The sequence below is a fragment of the Drosophila pseudoobscura genome, chromosome X (genome assembly GCF_009870125.1).
Source record: "Drosophila pseudoobscura strain MV-25-SWS-2005 chromosome X, UCI_Dpse_MV25, whole genome shotgun sequence".
NCBI lineage: Eukaryota > Metazoa > Arthropoda > Insecta > Diptera > Drosophilidae > Drosophila > Drosophila pseudoobscura.
In genome coordinates this window covers 65,525,861-65,542,690 of record NC_046683.1, presented here as the reverse complement: position 1 = coordinate 65,542,690, position 16,830 = coordinate 65,525,861, and the positions used below count along the sequence as shown (strand labels likewise).

At 46.2% G+C, this 16,830-nt stretch overlaps 2 protein-coding genes across 23 annotated transcripts in view; one reads left to right on the top strand and one right to left on the bottom strand.

Annotated features, from left to right (window-relative positions):
- Nucleotides 1-353: 353 nt before the first annotated feature.
- On the bottom strand, nt 354-15,207 carry spz5 (spatzle 5). 2 transcript variants are annotated; one of them, XM_015188292.2, is made up of 6 exons: nt 15,124-15,207; nt 6,538-6,678; nt 6,316-6,470; nt 3,674-3,937; nt 3,067-3,606; nt 354-935 (listed from the first exon to the last, which is right to left on the bottom strand). In XM_015188292.2, exons 2-6 carry the CDS (start codon nt 6,598-6,600, stop codon nt 767-769), a joined length of 1,191 nt encoding a protein of 396 aa, XP_015043778.2. In that variant the 5' UTR covers nt 6,601-6,678; nt 15,124-15,207; the 3' UTR covers nt 354-766. The 2 variants fall into 2 exon arrangements, with proteins under 2 accessions (XP_015043778.2, XP_001352716.3); XM_001352680.4 differs by lacking the exon at nt 15,124-15,207 and adding an exon at nt 10,021-10,525.
- The window catches only part of Shab (Shaker cognate b), a 55,708-nt gene continuing 54,079 nt past the window's right edge, over nt 15,202-16,830 (top strand). For 4 of the 21 annotated variants that reach the window (XM_033382158.1, XM_033382152.1, XM_033382153.1 and 1 more), the window contains exon 1: nt 15,208-15,656. The gene's annotated coding sequence lies outside the window, so the exon portion shown is untranslated. Of the gene's footprint in view, nt 15,657-16,830 lie in introns of all 21 variants that reach the window. The other 17 variants (XM_033382159.1, XM_033382156.1, XM_033382154.1 and 14 more) reach the window with 8 other exon arrangements.

Sequence of the window (16,830 nt, the reverse complement as noted above, 5' to 3'; positions counted from 1 at the left end):
TTCTGGATTTATGGAACGCAATTGCATTTGCAGCAGCGGCACAGCAGCGGCACAGCAGCGGCCAGTGGCAGGTGTTGTTGCAGCAGCTCTTGTTTTTGCTGCAGCACAAAAATTTCATTGCGCCATTTCATAATTAAGAGCACTGGGCTTACGTGTTTTGGGGGCTGCCGGACAAAGGAAAACTATATTAATTAGAAAACCATCAAATCCGATTTGCCCTTTGGCCCCGGGGCCACCAATAACATCGCATTGCTATGGATTGGGGGATTGTTGACGAATCAAAGGGTATTCCGAGTGGTTCCGATTTCTCTCCTCCTCGCCCATCAAAAAATTGCATCCCCCACAGGGGAGGATCGTCTGGAAGCATTATTATATTTAATATCCGATAGATGATGGGTCGTCACAGGGTAAGACTTATTCGAATGGAATAATTCAAATCGAGCCCAACTCTCTTTCTCTCTCTCGAGGTTTTTCCATTTTAAATTATAATTTCTAAAAGCTACTACTATTCGTTTGTGTTTGTGTGTGTGTATGTGTGTGAGTGTGTGCGTGTGTGAGTGTATCTATGAGAGTGTGTATAACATTTAGATATCAATTATGAATTTTGCAATAATTATTCTCAAATCGTATTTCCACGCAAAAAGTGACGGTGGAACGATGTGCGTCACGGGATTGCTCTGCCTCCTGTCCAGCCACCCGACTCTGTCCTGGTCCTCTTCCTCGTCCTGGTCCTCGTACTGGTCCTCGTACTGGTCCTCGTTCTGGTTTAATTGGCAGCTATCGTGCAGACACAGCAACTGGGAAACCAGAACGTGTCCGTGTACAGATTCTGTCCGTTGCCCTGGAGCGCAATTAAACGTTTTTGCACAAACTTCTGCTCGCATCTCGAGTTGTAGCCGTTGGGCAGCTCGCACAGGTTCGAGCAGGTGTTCGAGCTGCAAAGAAAACAGCAAAAGAAACAAAAAAGAAGAAGAAGAAGGTCCAAAAAGGGAAAAGGGAAGAGAGAAAGAGGAGCATAAAGTACAGTAAATACGAGAGATGTTAAAAATCAACAATTGTACGAAATTTAGTTGTGGGTTGCGACCATAAATAAAAGAGCGCGCCGGCTGGGACCCGGGACCCGGGACTCCCTCCTCCTTGTCGGATATGGAGGAGAGGCCAGAGAGCGCGTCAGAGTTGAAAGTTTAACGAACTCGTTAAAACGGGAAATCGTACGTAATTGATAAGGAGCAGCGCATCCCAAGGAGGCAGGCAGCCAAGGCAACGCAACGGTACAATCCCGATCCCAATCCCAATCCCTATCCCTATCCCTATCCCTATGCCAGTCCCTAACCCGGAACACACAGCTGTGGCTGTTGTTCTTCGGGCCACAGATTTATGCGCGCCTGCGTAGGCACTCAATTTGGTTAAACAAATTGCGCCAAGTGCCACAACAAGTGGCACGGTACAGCGGCAAACAGCTAAACAGGCCAGCAAGGGGGGAACACGGCGGAACAATTAGGGCAACGACAGCCCATATTGACCCCAGGGGCAAAGCACAGAGCCAGAGCCCAGACCGGAGGTAGACCCGTACACGGACAACGGACCCGGCCAGACCCATCGCACGGGCACAGTCACAGTCACATCACCCTAGTTTTCTCGCACTTTGTTGTTTGCGCTTTTTAATTCGAGTGTGGAAAGGTTTTTCGAGTACGTACCGCACGCATCCAAAAAGGGGAAGGAACTGTGAGTGTAAGGGGTAGGGGGAACGTGCAACAGCAGCGGGCAGAGGGCAGAGGGACCCGGACCCCGGACCCCGGAGCACGGCCTAATGGAATCTTGTAGTCCTGCTTTGGCATTTCTGTTTCGTTTCGAGGGTGTGATAATTCGTTTAACCGCAATTATGACACCAAATACTACACTCCGCGCAGGAAGCAGGACTCGAGCCTTAGTCCGGACCTGCACTAACCCACGTGCCCAGCCCAGAAAGAGAGAGAGCGAGAGGGAGAGAGAGATGTAGGTTAGAGGCTTCCCCTAAGAAGGGGGAACTTTTCGAGTCGGAATCATCGCTGTCCTGCTGTGACTGGAGAGGGTTGTCCTAACACCTCGGCCACTGATTAAAAGTGTGAAGCGGCAAGGGAGAAATGCGATAGAGAGAGGGGCACGACTCATTATGCAACAATCAGTGGCAATTGCAACTTCATGGATGCTTGGCTGAACAGGTCGCGAGCCATTGAGAGGGCATTAATGGCGACAACTAAAGTGGGAATTAGTGCTACAACAAAGGCGATAGCTTTTGTACTGGCCAGAGGACATCTCTGATCAACAACAAAATGCAGGTCAACATCCCTAGCTTCGTGGAGCTCCTGCAGACACTGATGGAGCCTTGGCGCAAAATTTAAAATTGAACTGTTTGTTTTGCTGTGTCACGTACATGGTATTTACGTGAATTTCTTACATTCTACATGCAGCCTATACATGTCAAGTATATATGCGAGGTTCGTGCCTTGGCTAAGCGTTGCCAGAAGCAGTGTAAGGCTTGCATTAATGAAGCAGTTCAAAAGAGGTTCGTTCTATTCAAATGAAATGTATCTCTAAGATTGCTATAACCCCAGAACTGTGGCCGATGAGGGCTTGAGGAGGCCTATTTACATGTTTTTGGCATATTACAGTTCCGAGTGTGGCTTGTACTCGTGGCGGAAGGGCCATGCCATGGTTTGGCTTACGTTTGGAATTTCTGGCACGTATTTCAATATGTTTTATTGTACGCACTTTTTATTGACGCATGTCCGGGGGTAACGGTGAACATTTCAATGACAAATAGCGGTAGGAAAAAGGCCGCCCTACCCAAATATTTGGTATTATTCGTTTTACTAAAATATTTCGAGAAAGTTGTGATTTTGTAAAAAAAAGAGACCCTTCCCTACCCCCACTACTCCGGATCCATCTACGATATAGAGGGTATCTTTTCAGAACATATTGGATGTACAATTCTGTATAGAACTTCCCCAACATTCGACTCAAGACAAGGTCTATTGGTTTTCTATCGATCGATCCCCCCGATTACCCAAAGGATGTTCTACTTACGCGCACAGCTCCGCTTTGACCATCTGGCGGGCGGTGTTCTGCTCGTTGACCACGAACATCCAATTGCCGCGGCTATTGAGGGCCGCCTGGGGGGTTATGAACTGGGAGGTGGTCTGGCAGAGGGTGGAGCGGCCGGGACTTTGACGCTTGGTGCGAGTGCGTTTCTTTGAGGGATTACCGGCCACACCCACAATATCTAAGAGATCCATGTTGAGGGAGACATCGCGCTTGATTTGCTGGTGCTCCTCCTCCTCCTGCTGCTGCTGCTCCTCCCCCTCCTTCGGCTGCTGCTCCTCCTCCTTCTCCAGCAGTTCCTCTTCCTTCTCCGGCTGCTTCTCCTCCTCAGGAGGGACTTCTTCTTTCTGCTTGCGGCTCAGATCCCTCACCAAGCGCTTCAGCCAGAGTGTGGCATTGTATGGCGTGGTCTTGCCTGCCTGATTGAAGAACAGCTGACCCGCAGATCCTCCTGCCGCGCCCTGATGATGATTGTAGCGCTGTCCGGCACGATGGCCGCCACCTGAAGAGGTGTACAGCAGATATCTGAGGGGACACAGAGAGAGATTCGGTACTCAGAAAGAAAAACAAGAATCACTTGGGGCATACTCACGTGGGCGCCTCCGTCGAGGGACTGCTGGCGAAGAGGGAATTGCCACCGTTGACCCTTTGCGAGCTGCTGCCACCGAAGGGCGTCTGATAGCTGTAGCCATTGAAGTCCTGGCCATTGGGATCGCGCGACGGAAAGATGGACTTGGGATCGTAAAAGACGGGCGTCTCGTGCCACGCCACGGCAGCGAAATCCTCCCAGGTCTCGTCCACCAGCAGAGTGCCGGCCTCGTAGCCCCATTTGCGGACGAGACTCTTGATGAGATAGCTGCAAAGAAGAGACGAGAAACAATGGGGTAACAGGGATGATGCAACACATGCAACAGGCTGGGAAAGCCCGGCTGCCGCTTCGCCAGTAGCAGGCAGAAAGACATCCGAGAAAGGCTGACAAGTGCCTGGTGGAAATGGTAATTGCAGCCGTTGCTCAACACAAATCAAATACCATAATTAATATGCAGCCACGGGGCCCAGACCCAGGCCCAGACCCAGACAATCAGACAGAAGACGGAAGACGGGCAAATATGAGGCTGATCGTAAATTATAAATTGGCAGGCTGCCCCGCTATCAACATGCATCGCATGCCCGTCACGTGCCACACACTCGGCGACTCTGATTCCCCGAGAGAAAAGAGGGGTAAGGCCTACCGCGAGACCCGAGAAAACACGCTTTGGGCTCTCCCATGTGATATCTTTGATATTTTTGAGGATTATGCAACGCATTCCAATGCAAGGGCTGCAATAAAAATGCCTATTTAATTGCCACGTCGGCGCCAGGGCTTATCATTCCGGCACTACCATTACCCGCCTAATGCACAATTTATTTAAATCTGCACCGAGGAAATGCTCTAAAAATAGATACAGATACAGATACACAAACATGGCCAACCAGTCGCAGGCCCAGTCGCAGTCCAACCAAAGCCAAAACCAAAACCAAAACCAAGCATCATATCATTTCGTTTTCCACAACTAAGACAAAAGATTTGCGCTTCAAGACGAAGGCGGAATAGCAAATGCTCTTCGAAAGAGTTCGATCTATACACGCAGAGAAAACCGTCTCTTTAGATTAAATATTTACACTTGGACCTAAAGATTTATGCCAATAGATTTTCTCCGAGAAGGGAACCTCAAGAAAATATTTGATATAAATATTTTGCCCCTATACAAATTCATATTTCTTTTGTATTAAAATAAAATATTTGTATATTTAGCCGAAATATGTATATTTCCTACAAAATTAATATTTTCATATTTAGATATTTTAATTTTTTTTTTTAGGATTTTAGTTTGTATTTAAATATTTTGATTTCGATTTATTTATTTTAAAATATTTTAAATTTACATAGAAAAATACAAAAAATGTATGTTTAAATAAAAAAGTGAAGTCTATTTAATTGTACTTGGTTTTTATTTAAAAACCGAATATTTGATTGGAAAAAGGGTATTTTTTTAATATTTTTGTATGTAAAATATTATCACAGATACAATTATGATGTTTACTGTTAAAGCTACAATGATTTAAAAAAAATTTTTTTTTATATCGTAGATTTTTGGGGTAGATATTATATGGTTCAATTATCTGGTCAGCTTTCTAGGGCAGAGGTCCTCTTAGATCATCCCGTAACCAATCATTTTTCTCTGAGTGTATGTTCGATGGAAGAGGGGGCTCAGAAGGTATGAAATTCTATCCATTCTAGCTCTGATCCAACATAATAATCGTGGCAATCGTTTAAATCTAAAACTACAATCGGATCAGCCAAGAGACTTGCCCGTTCCCTTCTGGCAAACCCCTAAACAAATTCAAAACACCCTGCTGCCAGAAGTGCCAGAGCCAAGTGCCAAGTGCCGGTTGGAGCCAGCCAGCCGGAGAGCAACTTACATATGTATGATGCCCAAAGACACGATTATTCATTGGAGGCATTCATAAATATTCGAGAAGCATGCGGTCGATTCGTCGTCGCCGTCGCCGTCGTCGTCGTCTCGAAAAGTTGTAGAAGCACTAAGCGAACACGAACAGCCCCCGAGCCGCTGGCGGAGCCAAACAAAAAGTGTCTTGAACTGTCAATTCAAGTTTATTGGGTCAAGGAGCTCCCCCCGAGAGCTGATCCATACGTACAGCATCATCGTCGGAGAGGCTCACGTCTGCGGAAGCAGCACAACAATAGGTACGAGTCGTACGGTTCCAATACTCGTATGCTAATTGGACGCCGAACGAGTTTCGATTTCGTTAGCGAATTCAAATTGAAATTGAAATTGTCTCGTGGCCAAACATTTGTTTGAAATGCATTCGAATGAAGTGGCTTATTCATTCGAAATGGTGGTGTTTGCTCAGGTCTCACAGAGATATGTGTATAAATATCTCTCGAGAGAGGGTAAAGCCTTTTTGTGGCACGTATACATTGGAGCATTTAATTCTGGATTTAATTGAATCAATCAATAATCTGGCTTGGTTTTGCGATGGTTTAGAGATGGCTGGAAGCTTGGCAAGAGTGGATTTTAATGGCTAGCTCGTGTGTGGTAAAGTATCTTGAGAATTATGTGAGATTTTGGCGGGAGTTCTAGACTCTAGATCTCTGGGAGATCTGGAAATAACTGATGGGAGAGCACTCTACAGATTCTCAAGGGTTTCTGCAAAGTCTTTGACACTTACGTGGGATAATTATCTGCATGCTCGCAGTACGTCTTCCCGGGCCGGGCACAGGAGGGCGTCTGTCCGGGCGGTGCCGGTAGAAATTGGCAAGGCGGCGCTCCATACAAACCGCATGGCGGTGGCGAGCTGTGGGCTGCTGCAGTACAAGCTAATATCTGGGAAAGGTATATTCAGAGTTATCGATGGGACTGGGCGTCAGAAGGGGCGTGTACGAGTACTCACCACATAGGCAAGGAGAATTCGATTACAACTAGAAGTGCGCAGACATTTAATACTCTTTGTCATTGTCGATTCATTCGTCGTCGATTTGCATTTGCATTCGAGTCGTCGAGTCTTCGGCCGCTGGCAGGGCGTGATGTCAATCTGTTAGCGAAAGAGAAACTTGAAGCCATGAATCATTTGCGTAAATATTAATCACTGGTTTGCCAAAAGCGGATGGAAAACAGAGTGCAGGCCGAGGCGGAAAATGGCGAAAATGGGCAAATTTTCACACAATTTGCTTGCCACAAAAACAAGCATCAGACGTTTGCTTTTGCCATGGCTTAAGTGCCTGCCCCTGCCCCAGTAAGTGTTAATTTGTTGGCCCCCACCGACTGAGTGTTTGTCGTGTCAAACAAACCGTAACAAAGACAATAACATTTCAAAACATTTACAACAGTACAACAACAAGCACTGCAACACCCAAGACAAGACAAGCTTAACATCAATAACCATTCGAATACCTTAGGCAATACTTACATAGGCTTCAACAGGAACTACAACAACAAGAAGACTTCAACAACAACCATTACAACATCTGCAACACTTCAACACCACTTACAAAAACTTTAACAAAAGTACAACAACGGGCATTACCATTCAAATATCTTGAGCAACTCTAACCTTAGCTCCAACAAGAACTTCAACAACAATATTTGCATCAACAAGAAGACTTCAACAACAGCCAGTACAACATCTGCAACACTTCAACACCACTTACAAAAGCTTCAACAACAGGCACTGCAACACCCAAGACAAGACAAGCTCAACATCAACAACCATTCGAATATCTTATGCAATACTTACATAGGCTTTAACAAGAACTACAACAACAACATTTCTGTCAAGAAAACCAACAAGAAGACTTCAACAACAACCACTAAAACATCGGAAACATCGAAAAGCTTCAACAAAAGTACAACAACGAGCATTACAACACCCAAGACAAGTCTGACATCAACCATTCACATATCTTGAGCAACTCTAGCCTTAGCTCCAACAAGAACTTCAACAACACGAGCAAGAAAAACTTCAACAACAACAATAACAAAAACCACTACAACATCTCAAACAACTGCCGTAAATAGCGAAAAATGACTTGCCAGAAGTGAAAGTGATAAAGCAGCAGCTCGCGGAGACGGCTGTCGTCGGCGGAGATTAAGTATACGTAGATTAGGTGTACGCCACGCCAGACACGCCCACACACACACACCCATTGTGATTGTGGGCAGACAGATAATGTCAGTGTTTATGAACATTAATGAATTATTAGCGGGGCGGCTAGGCAGGCAATATAAACTGTAACTTTTCCACAACATTTGAAATTTGTTAATTATAAATTACACAAAAGCCATTGGCAGGTAAAGTGGTTCAAAATAACCCAGAATTATATAATAGTAATCAAATTTTTCTATAACAAATCAGTGCTCCAATCAAGAGTAAAGCCAACACACAGAACCCCACACGGAAACCGGATTTCGTGTCTGGTTTTTTGTTTTTGTTGCAAAAAAAAAAAGTGTAACACAATTAAACATGGAATGAAAGGCAACCATAAACCACTATTGAGGCATGTCATGTGGTGTGACAGCAAAAACATATAGGAATTCATAGGAATTCATGCCACCTGACGTAGGATTTCCGGGATCGCAGGCTAACAGCCCAGCCTCGGTCGAACAAATCAATCAGCAATCGACCGGCCATCAATGACAAAAGTGTCCGAGTGGAGCCCCAGCCCCCGCCCCCGCTCCCAGCTGAAGCTTTGTTCAAATCTTTGGGATCTGCTAATGGAGATCTGTTGGCTGTTGGCTGGCTGGCACCCACGCCGCCTCGCATTGGTATTTCCCCTCTGTGGCCCCAAGCCGGCCCAAAGCCCAAGAGTTGCGTCAAGCGATCACCTCATAAATCATAAAATAGCCAAAGAGAAGTTGTTTGGCCCGAAAAAGACACAGACAGAAGAGACAGGCAGAGCCAGGCATAGAGTTGGCAGCAGAGCCAGCTCTGGGGTGATTTTTTTATGGTATGTTTTGGGCCATTTGCACATCATTAGGCCGCCGCCAGGTTAATGAAATTGTTAAAGATCACAGATCTCTCTCGTGGGCCACTAATCCATTTGCTGTGCGCTCGTTTGCCACAGCCTGCCTCCACCTCCGTCGCCGCCGCCGCCTCGGTCTGCCCCTCTACCAAAATTGAGTGCCTGCTCAGAAATTTGCTTTGTGTTCCACTCAATTTATTTCAATGATTTGGCCCGAGAGCAAAGGCATTTGTGTCCATACTTAACTGATTGCCTTGCGCCAGTCTAATGATCGATTGTCGGCTCTTAATCTTTGTCCCGTGCAAAATGTGGCCACAAAATATTCGTACTTGTTCATTTGTTTGGGAACTACGAGCTCAACTGCTGTCTAATTAGTAGAGATTTTCCAATTTTGTCATTCAATTAAAGCCACTTTTATGGAATATTAATGTTGGTTTCCTAAACAAAAGCAAAGCATTTGAAAGCTTCGAGTATTTGAGAATAAAAGTGTGAGGCCCAAGAGTTCAAGGAATGTACAAGTGTGGAGGCTTAGAGTTCGAAAGGTACATGTTCTTGGGGTTCTTTGAGCAATTTCAAGCAAAGATTGGGAGTCCCAGGAGATCACAGGCTAACATTATTCTCTCTAGAGACACTCCTACCAGGCGTAATGGAAGTAGTACACTGGAGAACACTGTTGTATCAATCTGTATGAGTCTTGGGCAACATCCAAGCAGAACGAGGAAAGAACAAGCAGAAGGAAAACTGTGATATGGGCCGAGGATTTACCGAGGAAGAGGACCACCTTTTTTCCCTTGAACTATTGCGATTCGACCGATCTAAAGACCATTTAGCTTCTGGTTAGGGATACTATTGAGCGATACTGTGGGCTCTTATTCACTGGGCAGGCGATCGCCATTGTGTGGAGGAGAGGGATGCTCAGAGGCATTGTATGGAGGCAGTGCGGGTTCTCCTGGGGCCGTCAGGGGTTGGACAGAGGACCACCTCCCAAGGGGAATCATCTACGGAGCTCTCCACGACTCCGTCTAGCATATGCTGTTCGCATGCCAGAAAATAACCCAAAGAAATACCTCTGGGGGGCTTCATTATAATTTTCGAAAACACACATATATATATTGTGCCCTGCGTTTAACTGAGAAATTAAGCACGACTTTTCAAGGTTTCTTTTTTTCTTCTTTTTTTTTTGTGGATTTCTGTGTTTTGGTTTTTGTGTTTTGTTTGCGATTTGATTTAATTTTTTGTTTCTCAGTTTCTTAATTTTTTATTCGGTTACGTTACATGTGCAAAAAAAATACAAAGTAAAAATGTTATAATAAATCAATGTTTGAGCTTGTTGAGTTGTTGTTGTATTAATTTATTGCATGAGGGGAAAGGGGCATGAGGGGGGACTTAAATTATTCGCATTATTAATTACTCACCCGGGTACTGGTGCTCCGTAGAAAACACACAGAGATACGGGTCCGGGTATCAGCTCGGTGATTTCTCCACGAATATCTTTGACGAAATCTAAGCAGATTTTCGGTTTGATCTGCCAAGTGTTTTGTATTTTGTCTTGGAATTTATTCACTTCACCTTCACAGACATCTCTTCTCTGACATTTTATGCTGCTTCCATTTGGTGTGGATTTTGTTGTTGTATTACTTGTGTATAATTTTCTCTTTTGTTTTGTCAGAGATTCACTTGAAAATTCAGCTAATTAAAAAAAATTTACACGTACCGAACGCAGCGCGGTGTGTGGGAGAGAGAAGTGGTGTGGTGGGGGGGTGCTTGGGGGAGGGGGGTGTGTGTGTGTGTGTGGGGGGGAAGTGAATGAAGATTTCAATTTGAATTTTCGGTTTCGGTTTTGGTTTCGATTTCGTTTTCCGTATCGCGCTCTAGCCCAAGCACTCGGCGGCAGCTCTCGTAGCCAACTGATGAGAGCCCGACTCTGGCCGACTCTGAGCCAAGTTTATAGACCCAGGCAGAGGCCCAGACCAACAGACAGACCGCCACACAGACGGACGGACAGACAGAGACCTCTCTCCCAGGCCAGGCGTAATGCCGGCTTGGGGTTGGGGCTCTCTCTCCACTCCGCGGCTCACACTGGCTCTAATCTCTCAATTTGGCCCGTGCTTCCGAATGGTCTTTGTCTTTTGTCTCAACTTTGAACTTTTGCCAGCCGCCCCAGCCCCGCCCCGCCCCGCCCCGAGCCCAGCCAATGATTCATTTATGGATGATGGATATACATATGTGGCCCAAATCAAGACCGGAAGTCGCCCCCTTATTTATTGGAAATTGCTTTTTATTGTTTGTTTTACATTGTCGCCAAAAAATATGCGAAGCTGCAATAAAGTGAATTTGTTGGATTTAAATTGTAAATTTCCTTGTCGAACGCGGTTTTTCGCCAAAAGTTGTTGTTGTTGTTGTTGTTGTTGCTCTTCTCGCCATAGATACAATTCATTGTTTCGATGGTGATTTTTCGGTTTTTTATGGCCAATGAAGGTCATTTAACAGCTTTTATCTGTCTCAGGTTTTGTTTTGTGACTGCTGCTGCCGCTGCTGCTGCTTCAAAGACATTTAAGGGGAGAGGAGAGGAGATCTCATGGCGCACATGGACACAGACAGACATTCGAGATATTCGGTTGGGTTTGAGACGCGAGAAAAAGGCTTTTAATGGCCCCCCAAAGACCACGCACAATTGTAGGAGTCAGCGGCACCCCTCCCCCTCCCCGCCTTTCAATCTATTTTGTGAGTCTTGGGCAAGGCCTGAAAAGGGTAGACCCGTTCTATGGGTCCCTCCTCCACATATCCTTCCCCAGGGCCCAGAAATATGCCCATAAAACCAAGCATTTGCTGGATTTCTAATGATAATTCCTTTGGCATTGGTTTTGCTTTACACGGTATCAACTGGTCGAACCCTCGGCCCCGCCCCGTCGACTACTATTATTTATATTTACAGTTGATTGCCAATAGGCAATGTCCCATAAAGCAACAGCCACAGGCATCCATATGCATCCCCCCTTCGAGTCATTCGAGGCGTTTTTGGAATATAATCTTTCGTTTTTTTTTTTGGTTTTTGGTTTTGGTTTTTCGGTTTTTGCACAACTTTCACAAAGACGACCTAGACCACGAGACGCGGGCAGAAAAGTACGGGAAAACCCTTAACTGGAATCGTCTCGCCATTGGCGGCATTCGATCGGATCGGTGGCTCGATTTTGCGGCTGGCGGGGGGGAGGGGGGACCAGAGCTCTTATCGAAAATGGTTTTTAATGCGTTTTTAAGTCAAATTAGTGACTTCATCAGTCTCTGAGTCTGGACACCACGATTCAGGCTCAGATTCCGTTTGAGATTCACTTAAGCTGCTCATTAATCAAAAGCGGAGAGGCCCCCAAAAAGGCCCCAAAAAGGCCCCAAAAGGCCCCAATCGGGACCAAAATCAAGTATTAAATGTTTGAGATACAATACGTAACGTAACCCCAAGCCACTGGAGGGCGGCCACTCCTCCACACACACACACCCGCCCCCCCTCCCCCTTCTCGCCACACACCTCAGGGGCTTAGCTTCAATTACGAAATTGTTAATTAGAGGCTGGGCCCAAGTCTGGCCTATTGCGTGGTCCATGGGCTAATGAAACCATCAAAACACGGTTGTTGTCTGCCTGCCTCCGAAACCCATTCTGCCCGTGACGCAACAGTTGTCTGGGCCGGGCCAAAACTCATTTTAATGGCATTTCTAGGCCAGATCCCGCACCAAGATGTGGGAGCTGTAAAATTCGCATGGAAAACGCTAGAGAAACGCACGCGGCTGCACTGCTTGAACTGCTTGATGATAGATTGTGGTTGTGGTACTGGCTAAGCCAGACAAAAGCTGATCTGCGCGCAAGCTGCACGATTTAGAGCGAGAGAGAACTATTTTTCGAGAAAAGGAACTTAATTTTGGCTGAGGCGTGGAGCTGGTGGTGCGGGGAATGTCTGGGAACTGTGGAGAGATGACCGAGTTGTTGGTAGGATTGGTAGGAGTGCGACCCATTGATTTCCAGCTTCCGTTTGTTCTTCCACCTGGGAATGTAGTGCGTGTCAATACCCCCCCCCCCCCCCCCCCCCCCACCCCCCCCCAAATACCCAAATATTTGTCTTTAATACTACTCTTTGAGCTACACGGCGCACCTCTGGTCGTGGGCTCATAGCTGTCGCCACTGACTGAATGTTTAGAACTTAAAAACAAATATTTGCCGTTGCCGCTGTCGCTGCTCAAGATCAAGATCTAGATCTAATCAAAGCTCTGCAAACAGATATTCCAAAAGGGAAGCATTTACACGGAACCAAAACAATCGAAATCGATCCAAAAAAGTGCTTATAAGCGCAGCGTCTCACAAGAATTAATCACAACACTTGTGGTGCCATCAGCTCCAGACATTCTACAGAAGTCCAGCACGAGTCCAGACGAATCCAAAATGAAGTTCCTTCTCGTAGTCGCCCTCATTGCTCTGGCCCTACAGCTGACAGTCGCTCAGACTGGAGCTGCTACAACGACAGTGGCCCCGGCCACAACGACGACTGCCTCCACGGCTACGACCACGACGACAGCGGCATCCGTGACCAGCGCCACGACCAAGAAGAGCGGCGGCAAGTGGTGCTGGAGGGGCAACAACTGGTGCAACACCCGCCAGCAGGTGAAGTGCAAGAACCCCAAGAGGTGCATCAAGACCATCGTGGTGGTGCGTCGCCACAGGGGCTAAGCAAATAGATTCTCCAAAACGAACACCCAATAAAAATTAGGGCCTGGAAAAGGCAGTACAATGAAGCCAACGAGGCTCTTTCTTGGGTTGTTGCCGGCTGGAATATGGACATCCTATCCGGTGTATTACAGAATGCTTCTGCTCGCCCTGGCGAGACCCCTTTTGGGGTCGATGGTGTGGCCTGGGGGGATCGGATCTTTCAAGTTTGGAGAGAAAGAGGGGTTCCTTCTCTGTTTATCCTCTTTACATCCAGCGACCAACAACAGCTCTCCGCTCTCCTCTCTCCCCCGCACACTGCACGAAGGAGGGCGTGATAGAGGGAGATGGAGAGACGGGTAGAGCAGCCCCTTCAAATGGGTTTCTTCGGCGATCTGCTAGGTAAGCTCATTCTCCTTGATTGTCTCTGAGATCTAGGCGCTGATGAAGACGGAAGGATAGACGTAGAGGCAGACATGGCTACATTCTACATATCCACCTTATGGGGTTTGGAAATGCTTCCTTCCCACACTCCCTAACTATCCAAATCGATCTCTTGGCACAGCTTATTCTAGTCCTTTTTGGGAGCCCCCTAAACTGGCTGTACAAAAGTGCTTTCACTTAACATTTGTGGGCAAAAAAATGCACATTATTTTCAAGTATTTTTCACAATACATCGCCTTCGGTTTAGCCACTATAAAGCGCTCAAGAAGCGATTCGTGCAGGGTTTCCTTTATGATTGTTTAGCCACAATATCCTCGTGCCCCCTGTCCCCCCTTGTCCCCCCTGCCCCCCTGGTCCTGTGGTGCTGTCACTTGAGGCATAATTTATATTCATTGCTGGTCGCTGGTCGCTGGTCAGCGCGTTGAAAGAAAGAAAATTTCGCCCCAACACACACACACACACATACGTCCTGCCCCCTCCCGTCCCGCCGCGTCCTTGAATTAAATGAGTGATAAAAAGCGGAATACAAAAGAAGGGACTAAACATATGGACTGTATGCTTTAAATTTATGGACAAGGAGTATGAGCTACTCCTGTCGCCCGTCTTTGTTCCGTGCCAACTAAATGACCATAAATACGATGTTTATGATTGCATTGTTGGGTGCTTGAATGAAAATATTCCCCACACACAGCGGCGGCGAACATTTGAGAGCCCCATCGAACATGGGAGAGAAAAGCTGGCCGCCGTCTGACGTCACATCGAACCCAAAGTGTGCGGACGCCGTGTAGCCTTGCCTCGAGGGTACCAGAATTCTGATCAGATCTGAATGGGGCACCATGAGGCACCAACCATCAGGGGTATAGGGTATCAGGGGTATAGGGCATCAGGGGCATAGGGTATCGAATGGGCCTCGTTTTGTAGCCTTTTTGGCTTGAATATTTTCTTAACTTTTTTTTAAATAAAAATAAAAACGATTTTAACAAAATCAAAGTCGGAAAAAGGCAAAAAATAATAAATAATAATAATAAATAGATTTAAAAAATGTATTATTAAAAAATAAATATAAATATAGGAAATAATAATAAGAAAAAATAATAATTTTTTTTCTAATAAATAAATAATTTTTAAATCTTATTATTATATTTTTTTTATACAAATCGAAAAAAAATTCTGTTTATTTTTAAATTAGGAAATTTTTATAAATAAAAAAAAAATTTGTTTTCAATTAAAAAATTTTTAATAATTTTTGATAGCAAATTTGTTGGTCTTTTTTGTATAAAAAAAAATCATAAATGAATATTTATTTCATAATTTAACATATGGAAAAAATGTATAAAAAAACACAATGAAAACAGCAATCCATAAATCAAAAATGTCAACTTACCCGTCACACCTGTGCGCTGTGCTCTTCACACCACGCCGTGCCACACCGCGCCGCGCCACACCACGCCGTGCAACGCCACGCCGCACAGTCGAACGGTTCTCCCGCCAAACAGCTGTTGGAAAATCCACCACGGCGCCCAAGCAACGCGGGCAGCGAAAGAAAAGCCCCCGAAACGAAAGAAAGAAGGCGAGAGGCTCCCGCGGACGGGCTGGCCCCCACAAATGCTCTTGGTCGGACGTCGTGTGTGGTGCTCTGCTCTACTCTGCTCTGCTGTGCTCTGCTGTGCTCTGCTGTACGTATGAGAACTGGACGTGCACGGTCGGTCGTGTTGTAATCGTGTCGGGGCGGACGCGTCGAGTCGAGTGCCGTTCTACCGTGCCACCGTGCCACCGGGCCACTGTGCCACCATTCTTCGAGGTGTTTCGCCAGTCAGTTGGGCGGCAGATACGGATACGATTGCGGCAGCTCTCCTGCCCAGAGAATAGGATGAAAGGGAGACAAATTAGAGCGCGTTAAAAACCAGCAGGAATAAAGTACAAATTAAACGGGAAACAAAACAACAACAAAAAAAACAACGGAAAAATCAAGAAAAATATAGAAAAAAATTATAAAGTGTTTCGAAAATTCGTGAAAATATGCCAAAAAGTCAAGGGGGAAAGAATTCAAATTTTAAGCTAAACGAACGGAATAAATCAAGTGCGACAAGAAGAGCAAGAGGGATAGAGAGAAAGAACAGAACATAAGAGGAAGAAAGGGAGGGGGAGGGAGGGAGAGAGAGCGAGAGAGAACGAGGCAGAATGCCGAAACGTACAAATCTGAAATCTGAAATTTCTTGTGACGCGTTCAAAAGTGCAGAAAATGTGGCCATCGCAGTCAATCAATTGATTTTTCTTTTGGCCAAAAAAAAGGAGCGTGGAAAAGGAGCTCACAAAGAGAGAGAGAGAGAGAGAGGGGAGTGGGGAAGGGGTAGGGGTAGGGGGGGGGGGGGGGATAGATCGGCCTCCATCTGTGTCCGCTGCCTTGTATCTCCATGGGAATCCTAAGTGGAGCATGGCACATTAATAATGCTGTCGCAGCGTTTCAACAATTTCTATCTGTGTATCTTTGTATCTTTGTATCTCTGTGTCTCCGCCACACACACACACACAGACAGAAAGAGGGCCAAAACTAGATAAACAACAAAACAACACAACAAATGGCCTAAAACGGAAGCTAGGCAAAAACCCAAGGATCCCAGCCCCCCCCCCGAAATCCACCCAAAAACTTAGATTCCTCTCCACCCCAAGGCCTGCCATGATTGACATGGTTCCACAGCGGCTTTTAGAGAGCGAGTGGCGTGTGGCGGGGGGTTGGGGAGGGCTGGGGGGGGTTCTTAGAGACCGGTTAACTGGCGTCAGACGAAAAAGTCGGCCCCAGACACAGACGCGGCGTCGCAATAATCATAAAAGCAATAACAAAAGGAAGACCCAAGAAATCATAAATTCATGTGTGTGTGTGTGGGGGGTGGAGGCCACCCCTGAAATGCGATGGCGGGGGGGTGGTTGGGGGGGGGGGGGTGTGTGTGTGTGCCATATATTCCTTTATAATTCATTCAGCAGCTGTAATTAAGCCAGCAGTTGCAGTGCCATGAATAATTTGGCAGCAGCAGGCCGCAAGAGAACACGGCCAATTAGGCGAATAAACCGTTTACACAAGAAACGGGAAGGT

What these genes read in the sequence shown, in the direction of transcription:
- spz5 (XM_015188292.2), bottom strand. Translation starts at nt 6,600, where the DNA reads ATGACAAAGAGTATTAAATGTCTGCGCACTTCTAGTTGTAATCGAATT. An exon ending in GAATTCTCCTTGCCTATGTG is followed by an intron (nt 6,471 to 6,537) that starts GTGAGTACTCGT and finishes TACCTTTCCCAG; the next exon opens with ATATTAGCTTGTACTGCAGC. An exon ending in GTCAAAGCGGAGCTGTGCGC is followed by an intron (nt 936 to 3,066) that starts GTAAGTAGAACA and finishes TTTTCTTTGCAG; the next exon opens with CTCGAACACCTGCTCGAACC.